Below are 19,083 nucleotides of genomic sequence, written 5' to 3'. Positions count from 1 at the left end.
AGGGAAGCAAGAGAGCTATTTGGCTGACAAGCTAGGTTAGAAAAGGTAATTTAGCCTCTGTCCCCTTCTCTTGGGATACTTGCGTTTGGAGCCCTGAGTAGCCAAATAGTTTGTGAGGAAGCCCAAATCAAGCTCCTTGAAGAACACCTCTGAAAAAGCACAGATCAACTTAAGGAAAGGAGCAGTGGAGCTACCACTCCCTCTGCTCTATCAGCCCAAGCTCTGAATGTAATCAAGGACACTTCCTTGACTTGGACTTGCAATTAATAGCAAATTTATTGTTGCTTTGAGTCACTAGGTGTTGGGGTGACTTGTCATAAAGCCAAAATAGGAATGTACATGAAGGACTACAGACAAAACAGGCAGTGGATGAGCTCTAAACTGAGATCCACATGTGTTTACCCCAAGCTGCAGGTGCTGATATCTGACGTACACTTTCATATTAGTACTGCATACTGTGCGCCACTGGAGCCACACTGAAGTGATTTTGGATAGCCAACATGATGAAACAGCTCCAGGGCAGCTAGCAGATTAAGTGCATTAATAATTCACCAAATGTCTCAGAAGATAGAAAACATTCTAAGGTGTTTTGTCTAACACTGACTTACCTAAAGATATGTCTCAACATCATATATTCTCAAGGGTCACATGAAATTAAGGAAAGAAACTCAAAAGTACCCCTCCCAGAGTTGTCTGAGACCTTCTGTCAGGGAACAGGAAAGGGTAGCCAAGGTCTACTACAACATTGGAGGTTATCCTCTAGAATGCCCTTTGACTGTTGATTACTAGAGAATTCTACTAAGAGAGTTTTTCTTCTTTTGCTTTTTTCCACCCATACTCTAGGTTACAGTATGCACAACCATACCTGGTCTATGTGGTACATGTTAGGCAAGCACAACACCAATTAACCATAGCCCTAACCCCAGAGTGTTTTATTTCTCTTATTTCCTTATAAAATCATTCTGATTTTAATTACATTTTTCAACGAATTGCTTTTTACTATTACTTTTTAATGAGTGCAACTTTTACAAACAGAAAAAAATGTGTAATAAAGTTAAAATACATATTAAAAATAATTTTAATAGTTAAAAACATAGTTTCCTATATGTATCCAGTCCTAGGTCCTATAAAATTTTAGAAGTCCCCAAGTTCACCTAGAAATAAAATTATAGATTTAATGACAGGAATCTCTCCTATCTGAGAAATCAGATTTCAAGTCTTAGAAAAGCTACTTTTACTCCTGGAAAATTATAACTCTATTGCATACCCTTCAAAATATGTGAGAAATGATCTGCTGTTTACCTTCACGGTTCACTAGGAACTCAGGAAGATAGAAAAACTCCGGAATCAGCTCCTTCACATCAGTCATGGACTCAAAGGAGGAGAGGCGCCAAGTTGTGTTTGTAGAATGAAATGTTCGGTCTGGAATGTCGAAACTCTGATCTACAAAGAAATTCCAATAATATAATGAAGACACAAAGACCATATTCCACTTGAAGCTTCCCGTAGCTCTTGTTGCTTCAAAAATGATAAAAGTAATGGTCCTTTGGTTTATTTAAAGGATTATTCAAATTTTTGAAGTCACATTATTTTCAACTGCATTATGCTTCCATCATACCTCTAATAGAATTTCTATCATCTACTTGCCTAAATGACTACTGCCTTCTACTTAGTTAGAATGAAACTTTCACAAAAGCAGGAGTCCACTCATACCCAGCACATAATGGACACACAATAATGATCTCGTTATTAAATGAATGTATAATTTAAAGAGGGAAAATTATGGGTTGAGGAAATGGCTTAGGTGGCAAAGTACCTTTTACCAAAGCACAAGGACAAAAGTCTGATCCCAAACGTGCATGTAAAAGCCAGGTGGGTAGCTGTGTGTCTGTCTCCCCAGTAGTGGGGTGGTCTGTGTATGAGTTCAATGGCCACGCAGCTGAGCAGACAGAATGTGTCCTAGGTTTAGTGAAAAATCCCATTTAAAAGATAAACTGGGGAAGCAGTTAAGGAGGACATCTGTTGGTGATCTGTGGCCTTCACAAGCAGACGCGTTCTTGCGTGCAGCTTGACACCCATACCTATACACCCATAAGGGAAAAGAGACAGGACGAGAAGGAGAATAGTAGATACCAAGACTATCTACTATTTAGATGTTTGTTTTTTCTAAAGAGTAGGGCCACTGCTTTCAATAATGAAACTTTTAGTGTACAAAATAATGTTTCATTATTATACTCTCATGCATTATTTCACTCTAATTTTCTTGTATTTGTTTCTCCTATCATCTCCACCTTTCCTTCCTCATTCCCACTGCTGCCCACCCTCATGGTTGCCTACACATAGGCCGTCTTCGGCTTTCATGTTTTATGTGTGTGTGTGTTAACACATTAGATTCTGCATGTGAAAGACAACATGTTATTTATTGTCTTCATTTGTTTCTCTTCCTCTTCCCTTTAGACGACTTCCTCCCCTTACTTAGTCCCCTTTTACTCCTAACCACATTCACAACATGCAGTACTGACACAGCTTTTCAGATGCAGCAATACCACTAACTAAACTCAATCACTAACTAAAAATTTTACCAGTATAAAACTGAGTATACTCACTTCAGTTCATTTTCTTTCCTGGTTTAGACTATTAATGACAAAGAATTGAATTTTGTCCATATCTTTTCTGTGAACACAATCACAGGTTGGGAATATTAAGTGACATGCAAAGGCGATTGCTGAGAACAGAAGCTGTGTGTATGGTTCTGAGGGACTCTGTTGTGTTACCTAAAGTACTTCTACACTTCCTGGAGTCTGATCGTGTCCTCTGGTGTAGACACTGTCACAGACTAATCTCAGCACCAAGTACAGCAATGTCAAAAGAATCAGCTCATCTCTTTCTCCAAGCTCACCTGCTCTGCTGAGCTACAGTTTCCATTATTTTTATCACCTTTCCATCTACTACACTGAGCCAGGTAGCACTGGCTGGCTGCTAAATTAAATCTGAGGAAAAATAAAATTTATAGTTTTTTTTTTTTTTCCAGAAAGTAAGAAAATCAGGGCATCATGGAGTTAGATGCTGTTAAATGTTCTAGAATACACAGGGCAACACTTTAGACAAAAAGTTATGTAGCTTAAAGTAACAATAGTGCCAAGGTTTAGAATTCTTGAACTAACTCATTAGGTTAAGAAAAAAAAAATCAAAAGCCGGCATAAAACTAATGAAATTGAAATAAATGAGGATTAAGGTAATGTTAAGGTTTAAAATTAACCTACTCACAAATATTCAATGAAGATCTACTCATGGCAGTACACACTTATAATATCAGCACTTGGGAGTTGGAGGTCAGGAATCCAAAACCAATCTCAGCTACACTACAAGTTTAAAGCCCACCTTGCTAAAGGAGACTGAGTTTCAAAACAACAACAGTGTAACTACTTGATGAAGAAAAGGCGATATTGTATATGAATCTACTCCTAACAGCAATAAAATAAAGATTGAAGGTTGACTGAGAATTTCATATTGATGCATTCTTGGGCTACACTGGAAGAAGTGGTTTTAGCTGGAGGGATGTTAATAGCACTGCAGTGTTTGAAACCACATTAAAATATTCTGTTTTCGCTTCCACCTTGTCCTTGCTGCTGGGGCAGACCCATAGTTGGTCTGCTTCCATGAAGACTCCATAGCACAACCCAGCCTAGAGGACCCGCTGCACTCAGAGCAGTTGAGGACCTGCTGCACTCAGAGCAATTGGACAACAGCTTGACTGCTCCACGGAAGACCCAACAGTCTGAAGGTCTCTCACGGAATCTATTGCAGCCAGGGTAACAGATAAGCAGCTTTTCTGCCCCTGTGAAGAGCCCCCAAGTTAGAAGGCCCCACATGTGGTCTGATACAGCCAGGGCTGCAAGCCTACCAGGAGACCTGAAGCAACCCAAGTACAAAAGAGGCAGACTCCATACAGTCACCCAGACTACCAAACACCAGGGATATCTAGATGGGGAAAAGCAAGCACAAGACCATAAGCAACAGAAGCCAAAATACATGGCATCATCAGAACCCAGTTCTCTCACCACAGCAAGCCCTGAATACAACAACACACCTGAAAATCAGGAATCTGTCCTAAAATCCTATCTCATGAAGATAATAGAGTCCTTTAAGGAGGATATCAATAACTCACTGAAAGAAATACAGGAAAACACGGGTAAACAGGTGAAGGATTTGAATAAAGTGATCCAAGACATAAAAGTCGAAGTAGAAACAATAAACAAAACACAAATGAAGGAAAACCTGGAAATGAAAAACCTAGGAAAGAGGTCAGGAATTACAGATGTAAGTATTACCAACAGAATACAAGAAATAGAAGAGAGAATCTCAGGTGTAGAAGATACAGTAGAAGAGATTGACACAACTGTCAAAGAAAATTCAAAACATAAAAAACTCCTAACCCAAAACACCCAGGAAATTCAAGACACAATGAAAAGACCAAATCTAAGGATAATCAGAATAGAGGAGATTCCCAGCTCAAAGGACCTGAAAATGTCTTTAACAAAATCATAGAAGAAAATTTCCCCAACCTAAAGGAAGAGATGGACATAAAGGTATAAGAAACACCAATAAATGGGACCAGAAAAGAAAATCTTCTCATCACAAAATTATCAAAACACTAAGTACACAGAGCAAAGAAAAAATATTAAAGCTGCAAGGAAAAAAGGCCAAGTAACATACAAAGGTAGACCTATCAAAATTACACCAGACTTCTCAACAGAGACTATGAAAGCCAGAAGAGCCTGGTCAGAGTTCATGCAGACTCTAAGAGAACACAAATGCCAGCCCAGGCTACTATACCCAGCAAAACTCTCAATCAACATAGATGGAGAAAACAAAATATTCCAGGACAAAACCAAATTCAAACAGTATCTATCTACCAACCCAGCCTTACACAGGTTCCTGGAAGGAAAAATCCAACACAGGGAAGATACCTGCACCAAAGAAAGGACAAGATATTAAGTATCTCACAACAAAGTCAAAAACAGAGAGCCACAAGCACATAAAACCACCTACAAACCCAAACATATAAGGAACCAACAGTCATCTCTCTTTAATATCCTTCAATATTAATAGACTCAACTCACCTATAAAAAGAAATAAGCTAACAGACTGGATATGCAAACAAGATCCAGCATTTTGCTGCATACAAGAAACACACCTCAACAACAAAGAGAGGCACTATCTCTGAGTAAAAGGATGGAAATATGTCTTCCAAGCAAATGGTCCAAGTAAACAAGCAGGAGTCACTAACCTAATATCCAATAAAATAGACTTTCAAACAAAAGTTATCAAGCGTGATGAAGAAGGACACTTCATATTTATCAAGGGGAAAATCCACTAAGAGAAACTCTCAATTCTGAACATCTATACCCCAAATGAAAGAGCAACCAAATTCATAAGAGAAACCTTACTAAAACTCAAAACACACATTGAATCCCATACAATAATAGTGGGAGATTTCAACACCCCACTCACACCAATGGACAGGTCACTGAAACAGAAACTAAACAGAGACACAGTGAAACTAAGAGACGTTATGAACCAGATGGACTTAACAGATATCTACAGAACATTTCCCCTAAAAGAAAAGAATACACCTTCTTCTCAGCACCTCATGGTACCTTCGCCAAAATCGATCATATAATTGGTCACAAAACAACCCTCAAAAGATAAAAGAAGATTGAAATAATCCCATGTATCCTATCAGATCACCATGGCCTAAGGCTGGTCTTCAATAACAGCAAAAACTACAGAAAGCCCACATATACTTGGAAATTGAACAACTCTTTACTCAGTGATAACTTGGTCAAGGAAGAAATAAAGAAATTAAAGAGTTCCTGGAATTTAATGAAAATGTTGACACATCATACCCAAACTTATGGGACACAATGAAAGCAGTACACTAACTGCCCTTGTAAAGAAACAGGAGAAATCTTAACACTGACAACTTAACAGCACACCTGAGAGCCCTAGAACAAAAAGAAGCAAACTCACCTAAGCAGAGGAGAAGGCAGGAAACAGTCAAACTCAGGGCTGAAATTAACCAAATTGAAACAAACAAAACAATACAAAGAATCAGCAAAACCAAAACCTGGTTCTTGAAAGAATCAACAAGATAGATAAACCCCTAACCAAACTTAACTAAAGGGCCAAGAGGAACTATCCAAATTAATAACATCAGAAACAAAAAGGGAGACATAACAGAAATGGAGGAAATACAAAAAATTATCAGATCCTATTATAAAAGCCTGTGCTCAAAAAAACTGGAGAAAATCTAGATGAAATGGATGGTTTTCTAGACAGATGCCACATACAAAAGTTAAATCAAGAGCAGGTAAACTATCTAAACAGGCCCCTATCACACAAGGAAATAGAAGTCATTAAAATTCTCCCTACCAAAAAAAGCCCAGGGTCAAATGGAGTTAGTGCAGAATTCTAACAGACTTTCAAAGAAGACTTGATACCAATTTTCCTCAAACTATTCCATAAAATAGAAACAGAAGGAATACTACCTAACTCATTCTATGAAGCCACAATTACTCTGAAACCTAAACCACACAAGAACCCACCCCAAAAAGAGAACTTCAGACCAATTTCGCTTATGAATATCAATGCAAAAATACTAAATAAAATTCTTGCAAACCCAATCCAAGAACACATCAAAACCATTACTCACCACAATCAAGTAGGCTTCATCCCAGGGATGCAAGGTTGCTTTAATATACAAACATCTATTAACGTAATCCACTATATAAACAAACTCAAAGAAAAAAAATCACATGATCATCTCCTTAGATGCTGAAAAAATATTTGACAAAATACAACACCCCTTCATGTTAAAAGTATTGGAGAGATTAGGATTCAAGGCCCATACCCAAACATAATAAAAGCAATTTACTGCAAACCAACAGCCAATATTAAATTAAATGGAGACATACTTGAAGCAATCCCATTGAAATCGGGGTCAAGGATGTCCACTCTCCCCATATCTATTCAATATAGTACTCGAAGTGTTAGCTAAAACAATAAGACAACAAAAAGAGATCAAGGGGGTACAAATTGGAAAAGATGAAATAAATGTATCACTATTTACAGATGATATGATAGTATACATAAGTGACCACAAAAATTCTACCACAGAACTTCCCCAGCTGATAAACAACTTCAGCAAAGTGGCCGGATATAAAAATAACTCAAATCAAACAGTAGCCTTCCTGTATACAAAGGATAAACAGACTGAGAAAGAAATTAGGGAAACAACTCCCTTCAAAATAGCCCCAAATAGCATAAAATATCTTGGGGTAACTCTAATCAAACAAGTGAAAGACCTGTATGACAATAATTTCAAGTCTCTCAAGAAAGAAATCGGAGAAAATCTCAGAAAATGGAGAGATCTCCCATGCTCATGGATTGGTAGGATTAACATAGTAAAAATGGCCATCCTACCAAAGGCAATCTACAGATTCAATGTAATCCCCATCAAAACCCCAACACAATTCTTCAAAAACATGGAAAGAGCAATTCTCAAATTCATCTGGAATGGCAAAAAACCCAGAATAGCAAAAATAATTTTTAACAATAAGAGAACGGCTGCAGGAATCACCATCCCTGACCTCAAACTTTACTACAGAGCAATAGTGATAAAAACTGCATGGTATTGGTACAGAGACAGACATGTTGATCAATGGAATAGAATTGAAGTCCCAGAAATAAAACCACAAACACAAAATACAGTCACTTTATTTTTGACAAAGGCACCAAAAATATAGAATGGAAAAAGAAAGCATCTTCATTAAATGGTGCTGCTCTAACTGGCTGTCTGTATGTAGAAGAATGAAAATAGACCCAATTTGTCACCTTGTACAAAGCTCAAGTCCAAGTGGGTCAAGGACCTCAACATAAAACCAGATATACTGAATCTAATAGAAGAGAAAGTGGGAAAGAGCCTTGAACTCATTGGCACAGGGGGAAATTTCCTAAACAGAACTCCAGTGGTTCATTCTCTAAGATCAACAATTGATAAATGGGACCTCATGAAACTGGAAAGCTTCTGTAAGGCAAAGGACATAGTCAATAAGACAAATCAGCAACCTACAGCTTGGAAAAAAACATCACTAACCCCACATCCGATAGACAGCTAATAAAGAAGTTAATCACCAAACAACACAATCAAAAAATGGGGCATAGAACTAAACTGAGAATTCATAACAGAGGGATCTCGAATGGCCTAGAAGCATCTAAAGAAATTTTCAACATCTTTAGTCACCAGAAAATTGCAAATCAAAATGACACTGAGATTCCACCTCACACCAGTTAGAATGATTAAGATCAAAACCTCAGGTGACAACACATGTTGGAGAGGATTTGGAGAAAGAGGAACACTCCTCCATTGCTGGTGGGATTGCAAGCTGGTACAACCACTCTGAAATCAATCTGGACGTTCCTCAGAAAATTGGAAATAGATCTACCTGAAGACCCAGCTGTACCACTCTTGGGAATATACTCAAAAGATGCCCCACCATGCCACAGGGGCACGTGTTCCACTCTGTTCATAGTGGCCTTATTTGTGATAGCCAGAAGCTAGAAACAACCTAGATGTCACACAACAGAAGAATGGATACAGAAAATGTAGTTCATTTATTCAATGGAATACTACTCAGCTATTAAGAACAAGGACATCTTGAGTTTTGCAGGCAAATGAATGGAACTAGAAAATATCACCCTGAGAAGGGTAACTCAGACCCCAAATGACATGCATGGTATATACTCACTAATAAGTGGCTATTAGCAAAAACAAAAACAAAAACAAAAACAAAAACAAAAACAAAAACAAAACCCATACACAATACACAAGATACAGTCCATAGCTGAAGTGTCCAAGTGAGGACACCTCAGTCCCACTTGGGAGAGAGAAGAAAGCAATCATAAATGGGGACCTGAGAGGGTAAGTGGATGGGGAGTGGGGGGAACCTGATCTGGTATTGGGTGAGGGAAAAGGACTGATGCCCTGAGGGCCTGCAGAAAGAATGGAAACAGGCAACCTCAGGAAATAGGAGGTTGGGGGGATCCCCCAGAATGCACCAGAGACCTGGGAGGTGAGAGACTCCCAGGACTCACAGGGAGGGACCTCTGATGAAATGCTTGACAGCAGAGAGAGGGAATATAGAGCTCACCTCCAGCAGGAAGGGAGGACAGCAAATGAGGGATGGGGGTGCCATCCCACAGTCACATCTCTGACCCATAATTGTTTCTGTCTGAAAGAATTACAGGGATGGAAATGGAGAGGAGCCTGAGGAAAAGAAGGTCCAGTGACAGTCCCAAAGTGAGATCCAGCTCAAGGGGAGGGCCCAAAGCCTGACACTATTACTGAGGCTATGGTGTGCTTACAGACAGGGGCCTATCATGACTGCCCTCTGAAAGACCTAAAAAGTAGCTGAAAAAGTCAGATGCAGATATTTGCACCCAACCAATGGACAGAAGCAGCTGACCTCTGTTGTTGAATTATGGAAGACTGAAAGAATTTGAGGAGAAGGGCAACCCTGTAGGAGGACCAGCAGTCTTAATTAATCTGGACCCCCAAGATCTTTCAGTGGACCATCAAACAGACAGCATACACCAGCTGATATGAGGCCCCTAACACATATACAGTAGAGGACTTCCATGACTGTGTTCATTCAGAGATGATGCACTTAACCCTCACGAGACTGGAGGCCCCAGGGAGTTTAGAGGCCAGATGGGGTGGAGGGTGGGGGCATCCATGTGGAGACGAGGTGTGGTGAGGAGTAGGTGTGGGATGTGGAGCAGTTGAAGGGTGGGAAGGGAGGGGCGGGGAATGGAATATGGAATCTAAAAAATGAATTACAAAGAAAAAGAAAAAAAGGAAAAATATTGTTTTCACTTCCATTTTTAAAAAATGACATTATCAAATGAATGTTATTACATCCCAAAAAGATCTTCAAACAATGGTATATTTAGAAACCACAGCAAACAAGGATAGTGTGTGTGTGTGTGAGTATGTGTGAGTATGTGTGTGTATGTGTGTGTGTGTATATCTATCAGTTCTGGGTGCTCTTCCTTACCAGAGCCACTCATTTGTTTATGGGAGTTGCTTGCACCAGCTGGAATGGGGCAATACATACAGAAACTCTCAGCCTGTGAGAGGCCCTTTCTGAAAAGAATAGGGTACAGAGTAATCAAACCCGCTTCCTCCTCTGGCTTCTGCAGCCACCCTCACACTAGCCCATGCACATACAACACTCCCTCTGTCTCAGTAGTTGAACAGCCACCATGTGGGACTTTACTGTGAGCTTATGGGGCAAAACCTAAAAGCCCCATTTATAGACTAAGCACAGGAATATAAATTCTTTCCTCTAAGAGGTTGCTTTAAGAATAAAAGACTAAAGAAGTCTAAAACAGGATAGGACAAACTGAATGGTTCCCTAAACAGAGGTCACGAGAAACAACTACAAAGCTAATACTTCAGCTCTTACAGGATAGTGCAGCGAGTTTGCCCTTTCTGACACCCAGGAATTACCCCAGTCATGTTCAAGGTGTCATGCAAGGTGCTGAGCTAGATCACTTGTGAGCTCCACTGCAGTAATGGTCTCTATTAACTAGTATTATAAAGAATAATACTTTCCCATAACAGATCTTTATACAAAAAAATTACACAAGCTACAAAACTGTTATGCTTTGAAATAATTACTGGGTCGCAAGCCTTTAAAAGAGAGTTGAGCTGGGTATGGTGGCACACAACTTTTAATCCTAGCACTCAGATTGTAGAAGCAGGTAGAGTTCCAGGACAGCCAGGGCTACACAAAATATCAAATGAGCTAAATATAATTTAACTGGCAAATTTTATAGTTCGTGAATTATATATTAAATTTTAAAAAATCAACTGCATTTTTGTAAATGTAGACACTATCTAAAGCTAAAATCTCAGACAGGAGCAAGATTTGACTACCATTTTTTTAAAGGAGTATTTTAGTAACTAGTTAAGTTGAATTCCTTCTCTTGGGCTTGGTTAGGGCTAGTTTTCAAGAAGCTAGTCGAGGTTTTTTTTTGTTCTAACGATACAGCATGACTTTGGGATATTTACAAAAAACATCCTTACCTTGATAGGCTAGAAACATTTTAGTGAAAGGCGGCATCCTGACCAGGAAGTGGAGCACGGTGCCGCTGTTGGAGTAGTGGGAGCCATAGTGGTAGGGTTGCACAGGAGGCATGGGGTCATCCTCTCGGGCTCCCTTGCGATACTCCTCCTCCAAATACTGCAGGACACAGAACCACGGATTTTCAATTGTGTGCTCCATGTATGGCTAGTTTTCTCTTCCATTCTCCTCCACCTCTTTTGACATTATTCTTGACTTCCCACCAGTGTCCAGATCCCCAGCCCTTTGAACATCTAGGAGTCTCTTCCTGACCCTAGGCCAAATGAGAACCACCTAGTTCTCTCTACCTCCACTCCTACCCTGTCATAAGAACACACCTGTTTGCATTCTCACTCCTAGTTAACAGCTCCAAATATCTAAACGGGTGTGCTCAAAACCAAGAGCTGATCTTATCAATAAAATGTCTGTATTGAACAGTTTCATGATATGCTTTGAGTGCTTCTCTAGGTATGGAAATGTAATAAGGCAGCATACATTACCACTATTAAGACTATGTTGTGTGACAGGTTTGCAGAGCAAACACACAGTTAAAGAGAAAATGAGGATCTTTCCCGCCTCCAACTCTCCCCATCACAAAGGAGGCAGCTCAACCACACACTTCCTGTCACTATGCTCTCTGTTACAGCTTTGTCTTCCTGATAACAAAGTTGGATGTAATAAATTTTAAAGTAATGTCTTGGCTCTCAGACTGTCATATTTATTTTATTCCTTCCTTCCTTCCTTCCTTCCTTCCTTCCTTCCTTCCTTCCTTCCTTCCTTCCTTCCTCCCTCCCTCCCTCCCTCCTTTCCTCCCTCCCTCCCTTCCTTCCTTCCTTTTTGTTTTTTTAAGATAGGATTTCCTCTGTGTGGCCTTGACAATCCTAAAACTCAGTGTAGATCAGGCTAGCCTCAAACTCACAAAGCTAGGCTGTCATATTTTCAATTGCAGAAAAATCAAATGGTGAGTTTCAGGTACTTAGAGAGACATCTCTGAAACTGGGACATGAGTTATGTGGGAATATGAGAGAATTGTTTCTGCCACTCCTATCATTACACTATTATGAAGAATGTACTACATGTTAAGTTTGTTTTCCAAGTTTCCAATAAAATTATATTAATATTAACATTATTGACATGGGTAACTCATTTTTATTTAATAGGAAATCTCACTTATATCTAAAATGCATATTTTTCTGAATATGTCTAGTGTTATAGTAGAAATAAATACATATTCAGTATATATATACACACACACCTTGGTAGTCAGCCACAAGAGGAAATGGCCAAATAATGGCACAGACCTTGGTGGCTTGCTTTAGGAATGTCATCTAAGGATTTTTAGCAAGGCAGAGGGAATGGGAAAGAAGGACAAGGCCTGCCAGAGCCACACACTTGAGTGAGCTAGTGTCTCTTCAGTACCAATGACCTTTATCTCCTAACAAAATATGTGGTCATATTAATGAAAAGACACCACTATTTCCATATAATATAAATAATACCCAGAGACATAAATAGTTGGTACCTCTGAAAATCTGTGATTTTTACAAGAAGTATATTTTTTATGCATTTGACAAAATAGTGGACTAATTAGTTTTTTAATTGTGCCAAAAATAACGGTATACTTTCTTTCTATTCTTGGAACGTTTTCAAAGAACTAAGACAAAAACAATTTTCAGTTTTATAATTTATAGTTCTTAAAGTACAAGGAAACAAAAGACAGAAAAATAAATACTACAAATTTAAAAAGTGTAAATTCATAAAGCTCCATTTTTCATGTATCAAAATATTAATGGAAACTAAAACTACCTTGTATGTGTCAACGTAACGGTCTTCTTTTTCTTTATACTGCACAGCTATAGGTTTAGATAGGTTTCTACAAAGGAAGAAATAATAGAAAATATGAAGTAATTTGATACCATCAGGATTAAGCTACTCATGTCTTCACCCTGAAAATGTGCAAGCCTTAACTCATATAAGAATGTTGCTTTGCAACCAACAGTCACCATTCAAAATCAGGACCCCATAAACTGTTAAGGAAATGCAAATAAAGACTTGTGTCTGTATGGTGAATTACTGTCTCTTCTGGGCGATGCTGTCATGCAGGTGTGCACGCAGATGAACATGTTAGTAATGGAGTTCCCACTATTAATACCCCATGATGTTCTTCGAGGCCAAGAAACATGACTTCACTTTAAAAACCTATCAGCATTACTATATGAGGTGTAAAAGGGCAGGATAAATAGTTTTGATGTAAGGGAACAGTTGCTCTGGCTAAGAGACACAGTGAAAAAACTATTTATAATGTCAATATCTGGCACTGTACCTCAACCAACAGCAAAATCTGCTCAAGGCTCAGTAAACCTAACCCATCTGGCTTATTCAGATGTTTTGTTTTTTTTTTTTTTTTTTTCTTTAGACAGGGCCTTACTATGTAGTCCAAGATATCCTTAAACTCACTTTGCAGTTCAGGCTGGCAACAATCCTCCTGTCTTAGTCTCTGCAGTGCTGGGATTACAAGAATGTATTCCCATACCTTCATGATATAGCTTTTTGTCTTTTTGATAAATTAGTATTTCCTAGGGTTGTGGAGTTCAGTAACATTAAATGAAAATTCTGGTGACAGTAGTACAATCTTAGAGACTTCATCAAAGAGTAAAAAGGTCTTATGGAATAGATGTCAATTTTTACGTTTAAAATATGAATAAATTATCTTTAAGACCCTGGCATACTTTTTCACTCCTTAAGAATGTTATAATAAGGAGGTTGGGGGAAAAAAACCAAAAAGTAACAACAAATCAAGAATGTTATAATAAATCTTCTTAGATAAAATTATATTTTTATGGCTGAATATTAAGAATTACAGTTGCTGCCAGTTATGACACATGCCTTCAATCTTAGCACTTGGGAGGTGGAAGCAGACGGATCTCTGTGAGTTCAGAGTCAGCCTGATCTACATAGCAAGCTCTACACTATCAGAGTTGCATAGTTAGTTCCTGCCTCAAATAGACTAACAGACTGCCACATAAAGGAATTACAACTGAGTGAACAAAATAAACCAACTCACAGGTAAAACATTTTAGAATGTATTTGTCCAGCTGGTTTTCTGCTTATTAGTGAGTACCTATACATTTTTTAAGCAAAAGAATGTCTTTCCATGCTTATAAAATGTATTTCTACCATACATTCTTTTGTTTTGTTTTGTTTTGGTTTGGTTTTTCGAGACAGGGTTTTTCTGTATAGCCCCGGCTGTCCTGGAACTCACTTTGTAGACCAGGCTGGCCTCAAACTCAAAAATCCGCCTGCCTCTGCCTCCCAAGTGCTGGGATTAAAGGTGTGTGCCACCACGCCCGGCTCTACCCTACATTCTTATACATTGACTTATTTTGTGTACATGTATGTGTGGGTATGCATGCTATGGGATGGGAGTTGGTTCTCTTCACCATGTGAGTTACAAGGATCAAACTCAGATCCTCAGTCTGATGTGCTGAGTCATCTCACCAGCCCTACAATATTGCTTTAGTAGTTGTCGCATACAACAATGTATTATAATCTAATACTGGGCCTTCAGGCTGTTTTAGATACTTTGAAAAAAATGCCAGGAGTACCACATTCCTGTTAAACTTTTGCATAGAGTGCCAGATACCAAAGCAAGCAAAGAGGTAGGCAAGTTTAGGTCCCAACCCTCATAAAACGACTGCTGGTTAAATTGGAACCTTTATGTTGAACATAAGTTCTTTAGCATTCCCAAGAATAATTCCTGGAAGCCAGTTTGCTGAAAACAAGTATGCACAGTTAATAGGTTTTTATGAATATATACCGTCAAACTACTCTCCAGAAACATTGCATATATTTATGCCAGCAATATGTAAAATATTGAAATGTCTAAGAGCAGTGAATATAATATCTAAAAGACAGACAATGTACCATTGTCAATTAACTTGAACCTGATTTCTTAAGGGCCAAGTCAGGCTCATTTGGAGGAACTTATAATTAAAATACTTAGAAACTTCCCAAGTGGAATATTTAAAGTCAATTTTTCTTTAAGTAAGAGAATATTTTTAACTAAATAAAATTATTTGCCAATGAACTTGGACTATCCGGCTTCTTTAAAATAACAGTTTGTTCAGGAAAGGTGGAAAAAAGCTAAACCATTTTCCTTTAATTCTCACATTTCACATTAAGAGATTACCCCAATCGTACCTGTAAGGTAAAAAATCAGCTCAGGGGCCCCAAGACCAAGTTCTCAGCACAAAGGAGAGTTGTTTGTCCCAGAGAGACGGGGGTGGGGGGTGGGGGGGGGAGGGAATCAGAGACAAAGGACAGGAGGTAGGAGGAGGGAGAGTGATGCTTTTACTTGCCTGTAGATAGATGGATCATTGAGGTCAAGAGTCTCACTAACATAGTCAGAGAGGATGAAGGGGAACACCGGGTACTGCATGAGATCATTGAAGGACCGGCCCGCATGCTTGTTTAAATGAGTCAAATATTCAAAATTGGTAATTTGCCCAGTATACCATAGGTTCGTCAGGGCGGTGATGTTGCCGTACTCCAGAAGACTTGGGAGGTTGTTTGTGAGGATGCTCTGGTGCACATCATCACGGACCTCAACGGAGAGGAGAAAAAGACACCTGATAGTTTTACATTTTTCTACATTTCTTGATACTTCCCTAGAAAAGCAGAGCATTGTAGACATGTTATTAATCTAAAATCCTCCGTGAAATCTGCATTAAATGATAGAAAACCAAATCTGACTGCAGTTTCCTTCCAGAGGCAGGCTCTTAGTCATTAGGCTTACTGCTAGAAGAGTTTGCTTATAAAGTTATCTGGAAGAAACTTCTGCATTATCTGCTCATAATTTCCAAAGAAAAGTTATGCACAGAAATCACTTAGACATAGATACTAAAAAAAAATTAAATAAATGTGCACCATGATGTATTGACAGTCTGATTATATCAGAAAAGATCTGTTCGGTGTCTTCCTGCTAAATCCTTTATGCTGTTATTGTATCTGTAATATGGAGGTGATGATGTTTATCTCATAAGAATTAAATACAATATCTTATGTAAGTAGGATACAAACCTACCCACTACAGACTGAAAACATAGAGGATCAATTTCACCAACCCTGTGTTTCTTGGGATTGAACCCAGGGCCTTGTTCACTCTAGGCAAACATTCTACCACTGAGCTATATCCTAGCTTCATAGATCTTTTAGAGATTAATGAAAGTATTGTCACAGAAAAGGGGGTAAGTGGGTTTGGAAGATCCACCTAGAAGTCCCTATTGCAAATGTAGGAAGAAGAGCCACTGATGTAACAGTGAGAGGTAAGACAGAAAGAAAATGACATGAAAGACTAACTGGGAACAGACAGAAGAAACACAGTGCTGAAAAGCCCAAAATATCACCTAAATTTAAAAACTGTCAAACACTAATAGATGGAGAGCAATTTGTGAGAGTGTACTGACACTGGAAGGAATAAAGCTTTCATTCATCCAGTACATAAGTCACACTCATGTGCCAGCAGTGTTCCAGGTGCAGGTGACGAACACAAAACAAAGGCAGGTCTAGACATTCTGCAGGGAGAGCACAGTACGGGGCACTAAAGAGCAGAATGGAGAAAGCACAGCAAAGGTGGCAGGAGTGCTGGGCACCACTGGGTTGGTTACAGAGGGGCTACTTGTGGTAGTTTGAATGGAAATGGCCCTCATAAACTCATGTTTAGGTTTTGGTCAGCAGGGAGTGGAGCTATTTGAAAGGATTACAAGGATTATTAGGAGTTGTGATCTTGTTGGAGGAATGTCACTGGGGGAGGGCTTTGAGGTTTTAAAAGCCCATATTAGGCCCAGTTTTCTTCCCCCCCCCCCCCGTCCCCCTCTTCCCTCTCCCTGTCCCTCTCTCCCCGTGGATGGGATCAGGACGTACTTCTCAGCTATTACCTTAAGTGCCATGCGTGTTGCCATGATTCCTGACATGATGATAATGGATTAAACCTCTGAAACTAAGCAAGCCCCAATTAAATGCTTTCCTGAGAGTTGCCTTGGTCATGGTGTCTCTTTCACAGCAATAGAAAAGTGACTAAGACACTCATATTTTATATAGTCAGGGTCAAGAGGGAAGGGATGTTATTTACTAAGGGACTCTCTGTTGAGGAAACACTTGATCGATCAAGGGGTCTGAGAGTGAGTCATTGGGAATTCTATGGAGAAAAGCATTCTGTGCAGCAGTTAAGTACAAAGGCCCTGCAGCATCAGTGTGTCTGATATATTCAGGAAGAAAACTTCCATGGACAGAGTATGAATACTGGAGAGAAAATCAGTTAAAGTCAGGAAGTAATAAGGTTCCTGACTGCCCAGGGCTTTATTAGGCTCTTGTAAGAGCTCTGACTTTCAGTGAGTAGCATGACAAGCAACAAGAGAGTTTTGACTGGAGTCAGGAAGCAGACTGAAGGGATGGGGTGTGGTTACAGATGGGCAGTTAAAAGGCTGCTACAAATACTTTTGGTGACAAATGCTGGCGGCTCAGTAGCAGTTCAGTCAGGTCAAGAGTATGTGCAGATGGAGCAGACATTCAGGGTGAGAGGGATAGCAGAGTTTATAAGGATACTCAAGGTTTTGGGCTTGAACAACAGAGAGGTGAGCTTTCATTTTATGAAAAAGGGAAAGGGTATTTTCAGGGTGGAGATAGCAAATCAGAATTAAATTAAATGGGTGTGGTGTGAAGGGGAGAGGCCTGAGAACTGACAGAACTCTAAGTTGTAGGATACAGACTGCTCTGACAGCCACAAGATGGGTGGCAAGAGGTCTGAAGAATGAGCCTGAGCTACTCAAGAAGGATCTGCAAACATGCTGAGTGGGAAAGCTGGTGATGGAAAAATTGGAGCCCAGATAGGGGGTTATCAAGAGTGGAAAGGAAAGGCTGGTCAGCATGTCACATGCTTCTGTGGGACAGGTAAGGTGCAGAGCACGGAGGTAGCAGCAGAGGCTCTGGCAGCCTGTGCAGGATGAAGAAAAGAAAGCAGGAGCAGAGCATTTCTGGAGAGAACCTAAGGGATCAAAGGTAGAAGGGACTACAGGGACAACAGGTGGTAGCCAGCACGTGTACCTTCTCCCAGGGCTTCCCTCCCCTATCCCTCACCACCCCCAAAAAAAGGGCCATGGGGAAGGGATGGCATATCAAGGATAGACTGTATCCTAAACAAGTGCTAACTACTCCTTTCAGTCACTTTGGGGACTTCAAATTTAACATTTTAGAAGTCAGAGAATTTTTATAAGATTAAGGGCTTCATTAAGACCCTTAATCATCAGGGAAATGCAAATCAAAACAACCCTTAGATTCCACCTCACACCAGTCATCAGAATGGCTAAGATCAAAACTTCAGGTGACAGCACATGCTGGCTGGCGAGGATGTGGAGAAAGAGGGACACTCCTCCATTGTTGGTGGGATTGCAAGTTGGTACAACCATTCTGAAAATCAGTCTGGCGGTTCCTCAGAAAATTAGACATAGTACTACCGGAGGATCCAGCAATACCTCTCCTGGGCATATACCCAGAAGATGCTCCAACTGGTAAGACGGACACATGCTCCACTATGTTCATAGCAGCCTTATTTATAATAGCCAGAAGCTGGAAAGAACCCAGATGTCCCTCCAAAGAGGAATGGATACAGAGAATGTGGTACATTTATACAATGGAGTACTACTCAGCTATTAAAAACAATGAATTCAGCTGGGCGTGGTGGCACATGCCTTTAATCCCAGCACTTGGGAGGCAGAGGCAGGCAGATTTCTGAGTTTGAAGCCAGCCTGGTCTACAGAGTGAGTTCCAGGACAGCCAGGGCTACACAGAGAAACCCTGTCTCAAAAAACAAAAACAAAAATAAACACAAAAGCAAAAC

At 39.7% G+C, this 19,083-nt stretch overlaps 1 protein-coding gene across 3 annotated transcripts in view; it reads right to left on the bottom strand.

Annotated features, from left to right (window-relative positions):
• Positions 1–19,083, bottom strand: part of Lyst (lysosomal trafficking regulator) — a 173,671-nt gene that overhangs the window by 29,870 nt on the left and 124,718 nt on the right. For all 3 annotated transcript variants that reach the window (XM_029468643.1, XM_029468642.1, XM_021180035.2), the window contains 4 exons: positions 15,548–15,792; positions 12,996–13,062; positions 11,153–11,309; positions 1,303–1,443 (listed from right to left, as the gene is read on the bottom strand). In XM_029468643.1, coding sequence (XP_029324503.1) covers positions 1,303–1,443; positions 11,153–11,309; positions 12,996–13,062; positions 15,548–15,792 — 610 coding nt within the window. The remainder of the gene's footprint in view (positions 1–1,302; positions 1,444–11,152; positions 11,310–12,995; positions 13,063–15,547; positions 15,793–19,083) is intronic.

Source organism: Mus caroli, chromosome 13 (genome assembly GCF_900094665.2).
Source record: "Mus caroli chromosome 13, CAROLI_EIJ_v1.1, whole genome shotgun sequence".
In the NCBI taxonomy this organism is placed as follows: domain Eukaryota; kingdom Metazoa; phylum Chordata; class Mammalia; order Rodentia; family Muridae; genus Mus; species Mus caroli.
Note: the sequence above shows the minus strand (reverse complement) of the source record. Positions and strands in the feature narration are given on the sequence as shown.